At 37.8% G+C, this 15,486-nt stretch overlaps 1 protein-coding gene across 9 annotated transcripts in view; it reads left to right on the forward strand.

The window, feature by feature from the left end:
• The window catches only part of DCAF6 (DDB1 and CUL4 associated factor 6), a 134,107-nt gene that overhangs the window by 49,443 nt on the left and 69,178 nt on the right, over nucleotides 1-15,486 (forward strand). For all 9 annotated transcript variants that reach the window (XM_003999156.6, XM_045049454.1, XM_045049455.1 and 6 more), the window contains exons 8-10: nucleotides 5,121-5,214; nucleotides 6,494-6,613; nucleotides 9,029-9,289. In XM_003999156.6, the coding sequence (XP_003999205.5) occupies nucleotides 5,121-5,214; nucleotides 6,494-6,613; nucleotides 9,029-9,289 (475 nt within the window). The remainder of the gene's footprint in view (nucleotides 1-5,120; nucleotides 5,215-6,493; nucleotides 6,614-9,028; nucleotides 9,290-15,486) is intronic.

The raw sequence follows: 15,486 nt of genomic DNA on the forward strand, positions 1-15,486 counted from the left end.
TCCTATTGGTGAACGAAAACATTTAGTCTTATTGGAGTTTATATATCACATTTTATATCTGTTACATATATATCTATGCACATACAATGTTCTATATTGAAAACTAAGTGACAGAATCGCTGCCACTAAAATGACTCTGCAATAGTGAACCATTAGGGTGCCTGGCTGGCTCAGTCATCTAGAGCATGTGACTTTTGATCTTAGGGTTGTGGGTTCAAGTTCCACATTGGATGTAGAGAATTTTTAAAAATAAAATCTTTAAAAAAATAAAATAGCAAACCGTCTTATTTATAAAAGGCAAAAACCAGAAAAAATGTATCTTTGTCAATATACAGCAATAGAAAAATGTTTGTTTTAACCTATTAAACTTCTTTCCCCAACATATTTTTCATTTTGCCTTTTTTTTAATGTCCTATGTTTAATCACTTGGCTTGTAAATGTTTTTGAAATTAACTGTTGCTTTATTAATTATCAGTGACTCTTTGGTATTGGACCAACTCCTATCAGTGAACGTATTTTGAAGGTATTAAGGAACAACAATTTTGTAATTCCTGTGAGATGCAAAACTAAATCCAGTACTTATGGTTGCAGGTTTAGAGGGCTATAAAATTAGGAAAAAATCGGGATAACTTTATAAATCTATTTTGGGCTTTTGAAAGTGTCGGTGTATTTAAATGAATTAGGAAATTGACAAAGAAAGGGGTATGATGGCTAATGAAGGCTGTTTTTGACTTTATTGGCCTGATTGAAAACATGAGATCTGCTCTGTTATTTTGTTGCTGCTGGGTAATTTTCTCTTGAGATGCGTGTTTTAGTGAATGAAGTTACATTCCAACTTCCTGACAGTTACATAATGAAAGTTGGAATGCAGAAACATTTGAAGTGGGCCAGCCAGCTTTTGTACCATAGAATACTTATGTGTTTACATATGTAAACACAATATGTTTACATAATCAGGGTGAATGAGGCTGAGTCGTGAACAGTGAATGTGGTTTTCTCAGTGTTCTTTGTTGAATTAAGAAAAATAATTCTGAAAATGGATTAAAATTACAAAACTAAATCATGCTTCTATAATAAACCAAATAATTGACAGGTGTATATAGAAGTTGGTAGTCTGTCTCCTTCTTAAGCTCAACATCTGTTCTTCAGTGTTTTATCCTAAATCCTTGACACGTGCCTACTGTGCACTAGGTCCTGTACTAAACTTTAGAAAATCTGGGATGACTGTGACAAAGACATAGCCTCTCCCTCAGGAATTTACAGTTTAGTGGGAATAGAGATATAAATAAATGAATATATAAAACTTAATAGAATTCTAAATAAGAGTTATGTTCTGGGGCGCCTGGGTGGCTCAGTCAGTTAAGTGTCCGGCTCTTGATTTTCACTCAGGTCATGAATCCAGGGTCATGGGATCGAGCCCCACATCAGCACAGAGCCTGCTTGGGATTCTCTTTCTTCCTCTCTCTCTCTGCCTCTCCCCTGCCCATGTACGCATGTGCTCTTGCTCTCAAGATAAATAAACTTAAAAAAAAAGAAGAAATTATGTTCTATATGAGTAGACCAAAGGAAGGAATAATGTATTTTGATTGGAAATGTAACAAATGATTGAGTAGGGTTTTAAAATATGAATAAAAGTTTCACATGATTTTTTCTTGTGTTTCAGTGGTATTTTTAAATTTTCTTAATTTGTGGGGGCTTCTTTTTATTTCTTTATATCCTCTAATAATTTCTCTTTTATTTTTTTCATTGTCGAGTTCAATTTTTTTACTTCTCATTTTTCTTATTTTTTGTGTTCCTTTTTTCTTTTTATTGTCTTTTCTGTCTTTTCTTTTTCCTCTAATATCTTTTTGACATTTTCCTATTTGCCCCACCCCATTATTGGACTACTTTGTTGAATCCAGTCTCTAATGTTCTCCTGGTCCCCATGATTTGTCCCTAAAATATATACCCCAGATCTGTAGTACAGCTTCCCATTCTGACTCCTGCTACTGCCCTGATCCAAGGCATCAGCCATCTCGTCTAGATTATTATGGTAGCTTTTAACCAGTCTCCCTGCTTTGACTCCTCTGCCCCCATAGTCCTTTAGCTACGTAGCAGCCAAAGTGATCCTTTAAAACTGAGTCAAATTATGCTGCTCTTCTGATCAGTACTACAGGTGGCTTCCCATCTCATTTAAAGCAAAACTAAGGTTTCTACCGTGGCTTCAAGACCTTGTCTCATGTAGTTCTCGTTATTGCTGTTGTTCTCTCAGTACTTCTATTGTACTCTTCTCTGACCACGTCTGCTTACTTACTCAGGCAGCCCAGGGGTGCTTTACCTTACGGCTTTTGTGTTTGCCAGGCATGAAATGGTCTTCCCAGATAATCACAGCCTTTAACTTTCTGGTACTATCTCCTTTGTCTACTTAATTTTTTCCCCATAACACTCAGCACTTTCTTTGTATATTTTACTTTCTTTTTTTTGTAATCATGTATTGTTTATCTACTCCAGTAGCCTATAAGTTCTGTGACGTTGGGATTTTTGTATAGTTTATCCATTGATCTTTTTCCACTATCTAGAGTAGTGCCTGACACATAAAACATGCTCAGGAAAATCTTCTTTGAATAACTGAATTAATGCTTGTACCATTTTCGGTATTCTTGACTAGATTATTTTGCATATCTCAAAAAGTCAAGCTTGGGACTGTTTTTAACGTGAATGTCTTGTTCCAGAAATAGTTGCTGAGGTTATGACAACCAGTTCTTTGCTTGTATAATATAAAGTTTCTTCCCCTAACCATGGAGCAGGGCTCCATTCTATTCTAAATATAGTTCACATAGAGTGAGGCCCTCTGTTTCTGGAAATGATTTTAGTCTAAGATTTTGGACAGCTACCACACTAGGCTTTCTCTAATCTTTTGGTTATTCTGTGTCGTACTTGTGGCTTCCTGTGTAGATTTTCTATCCTCTGTTGCTCTTTGCCATATTTACCTACTTATGGAATTTCTGAGGGTTTTTATTTTTCTGTCTTCTTTGCTGAGGGTGTTGAGATATTTTTTCCCCCCAACCTCCTTATTGCTCAGAATGGTTTCCAGGAGAAAACAGAAAATTTACAGCTAAGTTGTCACCAAGTTTCTATCCAAATCTGCTTAATTGTCAGGGAAAATATCAGTGAATGTTTTGTTAAAAAAATAAAAATAAAGGGAATGACCCACAAAATGGGAGAAAATGTTTGTATAACATATATTTGATTTATGATTTAGAATCTGTATATATCCTATATTTTACTAATGATTTAGAATCTAGTATCCAAAATATATCAAAGCCACAGTGAGGTACCACTTCGTACTCACCAATTTGGCTAAAATAAAAAAGTCAGTAACGGTGTTGATGAAGACAGGAAGAAATTGGAGCTTTCACACGTTGCTGATAGGAATGTAAAATGGTGCAGCTGCTTTGGAAAACAGTTGGGCAGTTCCTCAAAAGTTAAACATAGAATTATCATGTGACCCGGCAATTCCACTTCCAGATATATACTGAAGAGAATTGAAGACATATGTCCCCACAAAAACTTGCACATATGTTCACAGCAATATTATTCACGGTAGCCAAAAAAGTGGAAACAACTCAATGTGCATCGACTGATGAATGAATAAACAAAACATGGTATATCCAAATCATGGACTATTACTGGGCCGTAAAAAGGAATGAAATACTGATACATGGGGCAACATGGATGAACTTCGAAAATATTATGCTAAGTGAAAGAAGCCAGACAGAAAGGGCCACATCTGCTTCTATTTGTATGAAATGTCCAGAGTGGGCATATCTAGAGAGCCAGAAAGTAGATTGGTGGTCTCCAGGAACTGAGTCGAAGGAGAAATTGGGAGTCGCTGCTCGTAGCTATAGGATTTCTCTTTGAGGTGATGAAAATGTTCTGGAATTAGTGGTGATACAAGTGGTTACACAGCTCTGAGCATACGCACCACTGACTTACATACTTTAAAAGGGTGGGTATTATGGTATATGTGTTATATCTCAATCACAAATGTTAAAAATATAAAAATTACAGAGAATAATCAAGAGTGTCAAGTGCTATAGACATCAAAATAAGTTGGGCAATGTGCCATTTGAATTGGTAGTTGATTGTTGATCATTTTGTCATTGATCAGTGAACCGAGCAATTAATCACCCGTTGATGACATTGGTGAGAATGAATTCAGTGGAAAGATGGGAGCGTAAGGTAACAGTGAAGTGAAGGAGGAGTGGTAGATGAAGGAATAAATATAGACCTTTTTCAAGAAGCTTGACAGTAAAGCTTCAGAAAACATGGGGAAAGAGTATAGCTGACTAAAAACATAAACTTGAGGTGTTTTGTGTATTAAAAATGGTAAAAACCTTTAGCATATTGTAAGGAAGAAATGAGGAAATGGATGCAGGTATGGGAAGGAGTAATTATTGAAGCAAGGTGCTTGAGGAGTTTGAAGGAACAAAATGTAAAAGCACAGATGGGAGAGATTAAGCCTTAACAAAATAAATGATACATCTTCGGAGAAAGGTTAGAAGAAATTAGGAAGTTGCAGATTATAGATAAGTTTGTAGAATGCAGCTGAGGAAATTGATGTCACTTCTGCAGGACTGACTGTATTTTCTCTGAAGTAGGAGGAAGAGGTATTAGCCAAGAACGAGGGAAACAAGGTAGAGTAGAGACCCTGAGGTGAGTCATGAAGGGTTGCAGTAGATGCTGGGGGGAATCGGAGACTAAACTGTCAATGATAATCAAATAGTGATCATTCCTCTTGTCAGATATGTAGGTACTTGACCTACACTACATGTATCATCGTAATAGAAAACTCAGGCTCAGTGTGATTAGATAACTTCCCTGTGGTCAGCTGGTAAGTGATACAGGTGGGAGTAGAAGTCACCTACACATGGTTTCAAAGTTGTGTTCAGACTCTTTAGGGTGAAGATGTTAAGTGTAAGCTGTACCATCAGTAGATCTCGTCCTTATAAGAGCTTTCATATTTTGACGTAGCATCTCATTTGCATCCTCAGTAAAGAAAGCAAGGACATGGAAAGACCCCGTTAGACTTAAAGCGTGCTTTAAGAGTTGAGCAAATGAGTTTCGTCTTCGTCTTTTAGTTACGACAGCCTCCTGTGAAGCGTTTAAGACTTCGTGGTGATTGGTCAGATACTGGACCCCGAGCAAGGCCTGAGAGTGAACGAGAACGGGATGGTAACTATACTTTGGTTAGGCTTTTCTAATATGGTATTGAAAAAATAATCTTTTAACTTCTTTTTTTTTTTTTTTTGCTAGTGTAAGTGATGCTGCAATGAATGTCCTTGTACATATATCTTAACGTACTCATGCAAGTGTATCTGAGGATAAATCCCTAAAAGTGGAATGAGCAACTGGGTCACTGGATAAGTGCATTTGTATTTTGATAGCTATCAAGTTACCCTCCAAAATTAATGCACTATTTTACCTTCCTTCTAGAAGTAGGAGTATTCATTGCCATATAAAACATTAGGTATTATCAGACTTCTTGATTTTTGCCTTTTTATTAGATGTAAAGAGAAACAAAAACTCTCAGTTTCCAACCCAAGAGTTTTATAATAGCAGATAAAATCTTTTTTTCCCTTTTTATCAAATGCCTTTGACAAAGCATAAGAAATTACCTTGGGAGCTTTAAGATGGCACACTTTTAAAATAGAATTAATCTGTGTGTATTTTACTGATTGTTCTGTAGCCAAAATCTTATTCTGATGACTTCTGAATTCTGTTAAGATCAAAAACATGTTTATTCCCCAATAGATTTTCCTTGATACCATCTTATAATATATACTTAAATATAAAGCTGCATTACATAAAGGCAATAAAGTATAAAGTTTTCACAGAAAATTCAAGAACAAATGATGTACATTTTAAATTATATGTTTGTAGAATAAAATTATCAGTTTTAATTTGATGTCATACTTAATTTGGTAATTTCCTTAAGAGAAAACTCATATATTTGAAGGAGGAAAGAGGGAGAGGGAAGAGACAAATACAGCAGCTTTTGGTTTTTGTTAATTTTGACTATATGGAATATGCTTACAGTATGATGAAAATAAATTCAGTTTAAGGAAATGTAAGTGAGAGGACAAGCCTTTCTTATAATCAGTCAGTTTACAATTCATGAGCACGTCCTGGCTGTGCACTCTTCGAACTAAAGATGTGGGTTGAGGTCAGGATGGGAGATGTGACAGTACCTAAGAATAGACAAAGATGTAGGAAATATAAATTCTATTCTTGAGGAACTCAGAATACAGAGAGTGACTTATATAAACATTTACTATGAAATGTAATGATAGCTCTAAGAGATTCATATACATGCATATAATTTATTTAGGCAGTTTGATTCTTTTTTTTTTAAATTGTTTTCATTTTAAAGGCCTTAAAAATCTAGATTTTTGCATTAATGAAAGATCCTGACTTATTACTGAATTCACTGATTAGACCTGTATTGTAATAGGTGAGCAGAGTCCCAATGTGTCATTGATGCAGAGAATGTCTGACATGTTATCAAGGTGGTTTGAAGAAGCAAGTGAAGTTGCACAAAGCAATAGAGGACGAGGAAGATCTCGACCCAGAGGTAATTTGGTAATTTTTCTTGTTAATTAAAGTCAGCCAAAAGCTGGCAAAAGCTGTTTTATTGAGATATATATATATATATATATATACACACACACACACACACACATATGTATATATATATATATTTTTTTAATGTTTATTTTTAAGAGAGAGAAAGACAGGGTGTGAGTGGAGGAGGGGCAGAGAGCGAGGGAGACACAGAATCTGAAGCAGGATCCAGGCTCCCAGCTATCAGCACAGAGCCCGATGCGGGGCTCAAACCTACGAACCGTGAGATCATGACCTGAGCTGAAGTCGGACTCTAAACTGACTGAGCCACCCAGGTGTCCCGATATTTGTTTGCTTTTTTTTAAGTTTGTTTATTTTTGAGAGAGGAGGAGGGGCAGAGAGAGAGAATCCCAAGCAGTCTCCACGCTGTCAGTGCAGAAACTGACACGGGGCTCATGAACCTTAAGATCGTGACCTGAATCAAAATCAAGAGCCAGACGTTAACTGACTTGGCGCCCTTGATGTCTGTATTATTTATATCATCCATTTTATACCATTTTATATATAATATATGTAATAATCTATAATCATCACACATTTCTTAACTGTATTGTGTGAAGCAGTAGAGGACCAAGGGTTCTGAGTATAATTTGTCCCTTCATGTTGTAGGCCTAGCCCTTGTTTTTGCTTTTCTAAAAAAAAAAGGTAAGGACGTCTGATCGTCCCCTTTGAAGTCCCTTTTGTATGCATTCTGAAAATGGAAATATATAAAACTCTGTAGATAAAGAAGGTTTATATAATGGAATAGTTTCTCCTTTTGGTTACCTAGGCATTGGTTTCTAAGTGCTGTTTCTGGTGCTAGCTGACCCGTTTTCATATCTTGGTTCACTACTTTCTGGCGTTGGGGTCTTTGGCAAGTTACTTCTCTCTGTCAAAAATGAGGAGTATGAATGTTAACTCCTAAGTTGTTAAAACACCAAAATAAAAAGTTATATTGATTTTTATCTATATTTTTATCTATAAATTTATCTATATTTTTATCTATATTTTTATTTTATCTATAAATTTTATCTATAAATTTATCTATATTTTTATCTATAAATGGTTCACGTTAACTCCTGCATCTCAATTAACTTTTTAAAAAATTCCTTAGGCTGGGGATTTGCTTAAGAGTTATTATATTTGTGCTTAAATTTAAAATAAGAATTATTTAAACCATGGTCATTAAAAGAAAAAGTTTCATATTCTGTGGCAGTTGCATCTTGCAAGATATGAACTTGATTAGTCCTTTCCATCTTTTTTTTAAAAAATTTTTTTTTTTTCAACGTTTATTTATTTTTGGGACAGAGAGAGACAGAGCACGAACGGGCGAGGGGCAGAGAGAGAGGGAGACACAGAATAGGAAACAGGCTCCAGGCTCTGAGCCATCAGCCCAGAGCCCGACGCGGGGCTCGAACTCACAGACCGCGAGATCGTGACCTGGCTGAAGTCGGACGCTCAACCGACTGCGCCACCCAGGCGCCCCAGTCCTTTCCATCTTTTAATAACATCTAGGCTTGGGGAAAATTGTTAATGTTTATTGATTATTCCTAATTATTCCTTTGCAGATAGCACAAAGCCTAGCATAGCACATAGTAGACACTCAAGTCTTTTTAAATCATGACTGAGTCATGTTAGTTTACTGGTTAAAACATTGCTAATGATGTAGGAATCAGAAACTTAACCTTATTTTGACCTATTTGTAACTTTACTCCTCCCGATAATATTTTTCTTAAATATTTCAAATACATTATGTTGTAGAATGGAAAGATATTAATAAAATCCACTCTCCTATTATCCAGTCATTAAGTCAGAATCATCATCTTTAAATTAAAGAGACTAGATGTTATTTATAGGCATTTCACAAGCTATTATTTAGCTTTGTATAAACGAAGGTACCATATTGAGCTTGAAAGGTGGATTATTTTAACAAAAATGTTCTGTAGATAGATGTTCCCCCCTCTTGATCAGCTTATGTGGTTAAATGGATCAGACCACCACTGGGTGCATTTGATATCCTGAAATTATACAAATCTGTGTGTATGTACATGCACGTGCAAGTACACATGTATTTCTTGTTTGTTTTTAATTTTTTTAATGTTTATTTTTGAGAGAGAGAGAGTGAGCGAGTGTGGGGGGAGGGGCAGAGAGCGAGGGAGACAGAATCCGAAGCAGGCTGCAGACTCTGAGCTGTCAGCACAGAGCCCGACGTGGGGCTCAAACTCACGAGCTGTGACATCATGACCTGAGGTGAAGTCAGACGCTCAACCGACCGAACCACCCAGGCGCCCCAGTACACACGTATTTCTTTAACGTATCTCTTTAGAGTAGTTGGTTTTGGAAAGCAGTTAGTATTTGAATTTGCATTAACATGTGTTCTTTGAAGGTGGAACGAGCCAGTCAGATGTTTCTCCTCTTCCTGCGGTCCCATCGAGCTCTGATTTGGAAGCGGGTGAAACTGCAATGGAAGTAGATCCTTCAGCCGAACAGCTTCTTCAGCCTTCGACATCCTCTACAGCGTCAGCTCAGGCTCATTCGACATCATCTTCTACAGAAAGCCCTCATTCTACTTCTTTGCTGTCTTCTCCAGACAACGAACAAAGGCAGGCTGTTGAGGCATCTGGACGCCATACACATCATCAGTCTGGTGAGGATGCTACTCATTAAATAGGCTGCGGTTCATCTGATGATTTCTGATAATGAAAACTTCTTTATGGGCTGATGTGAAAGATACTAAATCACATGAACTCATTCTTGCCAGAATAAATGATCAAAATACGTGAACATGTAACATAAACACAAGCTTCAAGTGTGCCTAACTTGAATGAGTTTGACAATTATCAGGAATCTTCAGTTTACCTAAGACAATTCTTTAAAAAATATAGGTACCGGCAGATAGCGTTTTGACATAGTTTAATGCAGTTGACTTTAAGATTACTTTTATATACCGTTATAGACCAAAATGTATTTCTAGACTTATTTGGTTATAAGTCTGTTTTAAAGTGATCATGAAAATATAGCCCTAATTATTATTAGTTCTAACGCATTTATATGTCTTATTATTTTTCTTTAAATCCGGAAATACTTTTAATACATTCTGTGTGGTGCATTTGGTAACATCTCTTGTCAACAACATATACAACTTACCAAAAGAATTATTTGCCCTATATTTACATGAAAGAGAATTGTTTTAACAAGTCCTTGTCTTCTTGGTACTTGATGTTAGTGGGAAAATGTCAATTCCTAAATTCTGCTAAAATACTTTTTTCCTCTCAGTATTAAAACACCTCATGTTCAACTTTTTTCCCCCCAACTATGGAATGTACTAGTATTTATAACAGTAATTTTTAGCAGATATAATTTACTTGGCATTTTAACTGTGTACATGTAATTATAATGACCACTAAGATTTTATTCGTGTTTTTCTTTGGGTTCTTCTGAAGAAGCATTTTACTTGACACATAATAAAAATTAGCAACTAGTGATACAGCTGGCAGGCCTAAGCTAAAACCTATAAAAATTTTCTAACAGCTTAACTGCCACAAGCTGTCACTTTATTCTTGCCACTCTGAAATCTGATACTAGATCACCAAATATGGGGTGTTTTATAGCAGGCATTTTTTTTTTATCAGTATGTCTTATTTTGGTCATTCATTTCCAGTTTCTGTGGAAATAGAAGCTAGAGTCAGTTATGTAACTATTAACACTTGTGGACAATTTGTAATAATAAGCTAAAGCAGAGCTATAAAATCAGGTTTTCTACTCTCTAATTGACATAGTTAACATTTCAGCTTATGGGAAAATAAAATATTTTGGAGTGTTTGCGCAGTAGGGGCAGAATCAGTCCAAAGTTTGTTTGTCAGAGCAGGTAAAGTTGGTAAAAAAAAAAAAAAAAAAAAAAAGTAATAGCATTCTTGGAAATATTCTTAAAGATTCTGATCAGTTATAAGTTATCAGGAAAACTGAGCAAGAACATTCCCCGGCTTATATTCATGTTCCACTGAATTCTAACTCCACTGGTTTTTAAACACACTTCTGAGTAAAGTACTTAGTTTGGAGTTTCATTTTTCTTTTTTTGTTACAGATATTTAACACAGTTAATATTGCATTTCAGATTGCTAAATCCATTTCAATATTTAATGTAAGTATTAAGTAGCAATTTGAATCATCAAAATAGAAAAAACATTTGTGATGATCATGTGATCATTGTTTTGATCATTAATTGGCACCTTTGCCTGTAGTTTTTTTTAAAGATGTAAGGAAATAGTTTTAACTGGTAGAGTCTCAAAAGAATTTTGGTTGACTGCACTATGGAACATTGGAATATTTCCATGTTGTGAAGATAGTATAGCTGTTGAAGAAAATGATTTGATGTTAGATGTAACATCTAAAGATTATGCCTGGAATTGTTTTGATAGCAAGCTTTGATTATCCCTTACTTTAACAATAAGGGCTTAATGAGTTTTTCTGTTTTGCTTCATTCCCCCCCCTGGCCCCCCCCCGCCCCCGTCTCTTCTGCACTTCTAGGTTCAGATAGGTTTATGGATACTAGGAATAGGACAGAGTGTCATCTCAGAGCCATGATTTTTATGACAAACATACTTTCTTTTATTGTGCTTTAGTTTGTTGTGCTTTGCGTATATTGTGTTTTTTACACATCGAAGGTTTGTGGCAACCCTGCGTGGAGCTAGTCTGTTGGCACTATTTTCCCAACAGTGTTTGCTCACTTCGTGTCTGTGTCACATTTTGGTATTCTCACAGTATTTCAGACCTAGTCACTATTATCATATTTGTTACGGTGATCTGTGATTAGCGATCTTTGATGTGACTAGTGTCATTGATTTGGGGCACCACAGACGCCACCCACACACGGCAGGGAGCTTGCTCGGTAAATGTGCGTATGTTCTGACTGCTCTTTCAAACAACTGTTCCGCTCTCTCTTTCTCTCTTCTTGGGCCTCCCTATTTCCTGAGACACAACAGTATTGAGATTAGGCCAGTTAATAACGCTAAAATGGCTTCTAAGTGTTCAAGTGAAAGGAAAAGTCGCATACCTCTCACTTTAAATAAAAAACTAGACGTGGTTAAGCTCAGTGAGGAAGGCACGTCAGAAGCCTAGATAAGCAGAACGCTAGGCTTCTTGTGCCAAACGGTTAGCCAAGTTGCGAATATACAGAAGTTCTTGAAGGAGGTTAACAGTGCTACTCCAGCGAACACACAAATGATAAAGAAAGCATAACAGGCGTATCGCTGATACGGAGAAAGTTTTAGTGGTCTGCATAGCCACAGCATTCCCTTAAGCCAAAGCCTAATCCAGGGCAAGGCCCTCACTCTCTTCAGTCCTGTGAAGGCCCAGAGAGGTGAGGAAGCTGCAGGAGAAAAGTTTTGAAGCTAGCATTTCCTATTCTGAACATCCGAGGGCCCTTAAGATTTATTCTAAATCTACTCTGCCTGTGCTCTAGAAGTGGAACAAGCCTGGACGCATGGTTTGCTGAATATTAAGCCCACTGTTGAGACCTGCTGCTCAGAAAAAAAGATTCTTTTCAAAATATTCCTGTTCATGTACAATGTGTCAGGTTACCCTAGAGCTCTGATGGAGATGTACAACAAGATTTATGTTTTTATGCTGCTAACACAGCATCCATTCTGCAGCCCTTGGATCAAGGAGTCATTTTGACTTTCAGGTCTTCTTATTTAAGAAACACCTTTTGTAAGGCTAGCTGCCATAGATAGTGATTCCTCTGATGGATCTGGGCAAAGTAAATCAAAAACTTTCTGGAAAGGATTCCCCATTCAAGATGCCATTAAGAATATCATGATTCATGGGGCACCTGGGTGGCTCAGTCTGTTAACCACCTGACTTCTTCTCGGGTCATGATCTTGAGGTTCATGAGTTCAAGCCCCATATCGGGCTCACCGCTGTCGGTGCAGATCCTGCTTCAGATCCTCTGTCCCCCTCTCTCTGCACCCCTCCCCCACTTGCACTCTCTCAAAAATAAGTAAACGTTTAAAAAAATTAAAAAATAAATAAAGAGAATATCATGATTCGTGGGAAGAGGTCAGAATATCAACATGAATAGGAGTTTGGCAGAAGTTGATTCCAGCCCTCATGGGTGACTTGGAGGGGTTGCAGACTTCAGTGGAGGAAGTGACTGCAGGTGTGGTGGAAACAGTACGAGAACTGGAATGAGAAGCGAAGCCCGAAGATGGGACTGATTTGCTGCAATCTCAGCATCAAACCTGACGGGATGAGGAGTTGCTTCTCATGGACGAACAAAGAAAGTGGTTTCCAGAGATGGAATCTACTCCTGGTGAAGATGCTGTGAAGATTGTGGAAATGACAACAAAGTACTTAGAATATTACATAAACTTAGTTGATAAAGCAGTGGCAGGGTTTGAGGGATAGACTTGAAGTTTGAAAGTTCACCTGTGGGTAAAATGCTGTAAAATAGCTGCTACGAAGAAACCATTAGTGAAAGAAGAGAGCCGATGCCACAGCTATCCCGCCCTTCAACAGCCTGGTCAGTCGGCAGCCGTCAGCATCCAGGCAAGACTCTCCACCGGCGAAAAGATTGTGACTCGCTGCAAGTTCAGATGATGGCTACTTTTTTATTTTTATTTGTGAGCAATAAAGTGATTTTTAGTTAAGGTATGTATATTGTTTTTTAGACATCAGGCAGTTGCACACTTAATGGACTACAGAATAGCGTAAAGGTAACTTTTATATGCACTAGGAAACCAAACGATTCAGTTGACTTGCCTTATTGGATATTTGCCTTATTGCGGTGCCTTGGAACCAAACCCGCAGTATCTTCAAGGAGTGCCTCTATGGCCTTGCATAGACATGGAATGGAAAGTATGCTTCCTCCTTTGCTGTGGATCCACTTTGTGTGAATGTTTCCTTTATGCCCCTTGTATTTCCTCTGTCATGTTTGCTGGGGGGAAGGAAAGGAACGATGGGAACATGAAAACTTGCCTGGCAAAGTGCCATCTGTGAACCTAATTATTTGCCTTCTCTTAGTCCGCAATTGAGTCACTGCGTCATAGTGAAGAAAGTCACAACCACACATTTCACTGGGTGCTCCGTGCCGTGTCAGAACAGTCTTTCAACACTGCTGCTCAACAACTAGCCAGAATTTGAGCACTCCCCTTTTACCCTCCTCCTATCCCCAAGCTGATAACCTTCTCATTCACAGTGGGGCCGTATGGGGGGCACTTTTTCCTACTTTCGAATCTCCTGACATTCTAGCATCTGTGATAGAAGCAGACACATTTTGAGAAGAAGTGTGTCTGTGCCTGTCAGAGGCTAGACAGTGCAATTCCCATCCCTTTCCAAATTCTCAGGGACTTTGCTTCTTCTCCAGCGTCATTATTATTGCCTTTTCTGTTGCACTGGTCCTTTTCCACCTCAGACGTGAGCTGTTATTATCTCCTGTCTTAACAAAATCTTCCCTTAATTATCCCACGTTCTCCTCCAGACTTGTGTCTTTGCTTCTTGTATAATTAGAGTCTTCAAAAGAGTTGCTCGCATATACCTTCTCCATTTTCTTACCATCTTCCATGTGTTTGTCAACCAACTCCTGTCTGCCTTTCAACTCCGTTTCCACTGAAACTTTTTGTCAGTCACCAGTGACTTATGTTTCGCCAAATTTGCCAAATTTTATCCCTCTCTGTTGGTATCTTACCAGGTTTTTAAATCCATTTGCATTTAACATAGTCTGTCACTCCTTTCTGAAAACACTTTCTTTTCTTGGCATCCGATACCACTTTGCTTATTTATTCTTATTATCAACTGTAGCTGGTTTGCAGTAATCATTGTTGATATTTCTTGTTCTATTACACTTCTGAATATTTTAGTAGAAATCCTTAGTCCGTGCTCTTTGCTCTATTCTGTATCCGTGGGGGGTTGTTGCATCAATTCACGTAGCTTCTAAAAAATTATTTTTTAATTTTTTAATTTGAGAGAGAAAGCTTGCAGGAGGGGCCGAGGGTGGAAGGAGGGAGGGAGGGAGGAGGGAGGGAGGGAGGGAGGGAAAGAGAGAGAGAGAGAGAGAGAGAGAGAGAGAGAGAGAGATTGAAAGAGAGAATCTTAAGCAGGCTCCATGCCCAGCATGGAGCCCGACACGAGGCTCGATCCCATAACCTTGGGATTGTGACCTGAGCCGAAATCAAGAGTTGGTCGCTCAACTGACCGAGCCACCCAGGTGCCCCTCACGTGACTTTTAATAGCTTCTCTGAGTTGAAGATTTCTAAATGTATGTCGACAATCTGATCTCTGCTTTGAGTTACAAAGTCCTATGTCCAAATGCTTATTTGACCCTTCTTTTTAGTTGTCTTTGGATATCTCAAGCTTAACACGTCCAAACTAAAACTTAATTTAACCTCCTGTCCTTCCTGTCTGCCAATCTCTTCCATATTAGCCATTTTACATTTTAGTAAATTTAAAACCACCTGCCCCGTTTGCTTATTTTAACAGCGTCTGTGTTATTCTTGATTCCTTGCTTTTCTACATGTCCCACGCTCAGTCCGTCAGCAAGTCCTGTTGGTCTGTGTCTAAAATAACTTCTACTTCTTACATCTCACCATCATTTCTTGTCTGCTAATTGATCTCCTGTATCTGCCCTCACTCCCTTATCATTCATTCTCCATGCAGCAGCCAGGATGAGTATTTTATAGTATTAAATCAGATTATGTAACTTTGCTGTTTAAACCCCTCAAAGACTTCTAGTTGCACTTAGAAGTCTAACTTTAAAAAAACTGAAACTTACTTATACCGTGGGTCTGTAAGAACCGACATGGTCTGGGTTTTGCCCCCCTCTCCAACCTCACTTCATGTCACTTTCTT

The sequence above is a fragment of the Felis catus genome, chromosome F1, assembly GCF_018350175.1.
Source record: "Felis catus isolate Fca126 chromosome F1, F.catus_Fca126_mat1.0, whole genome shotgun sequence".
Taxonomy (NCBI): Eukaryota; Metazoa; Chordata; class Mammalia; order Carnivora; family Felidae; genus Felis; species Felis catus.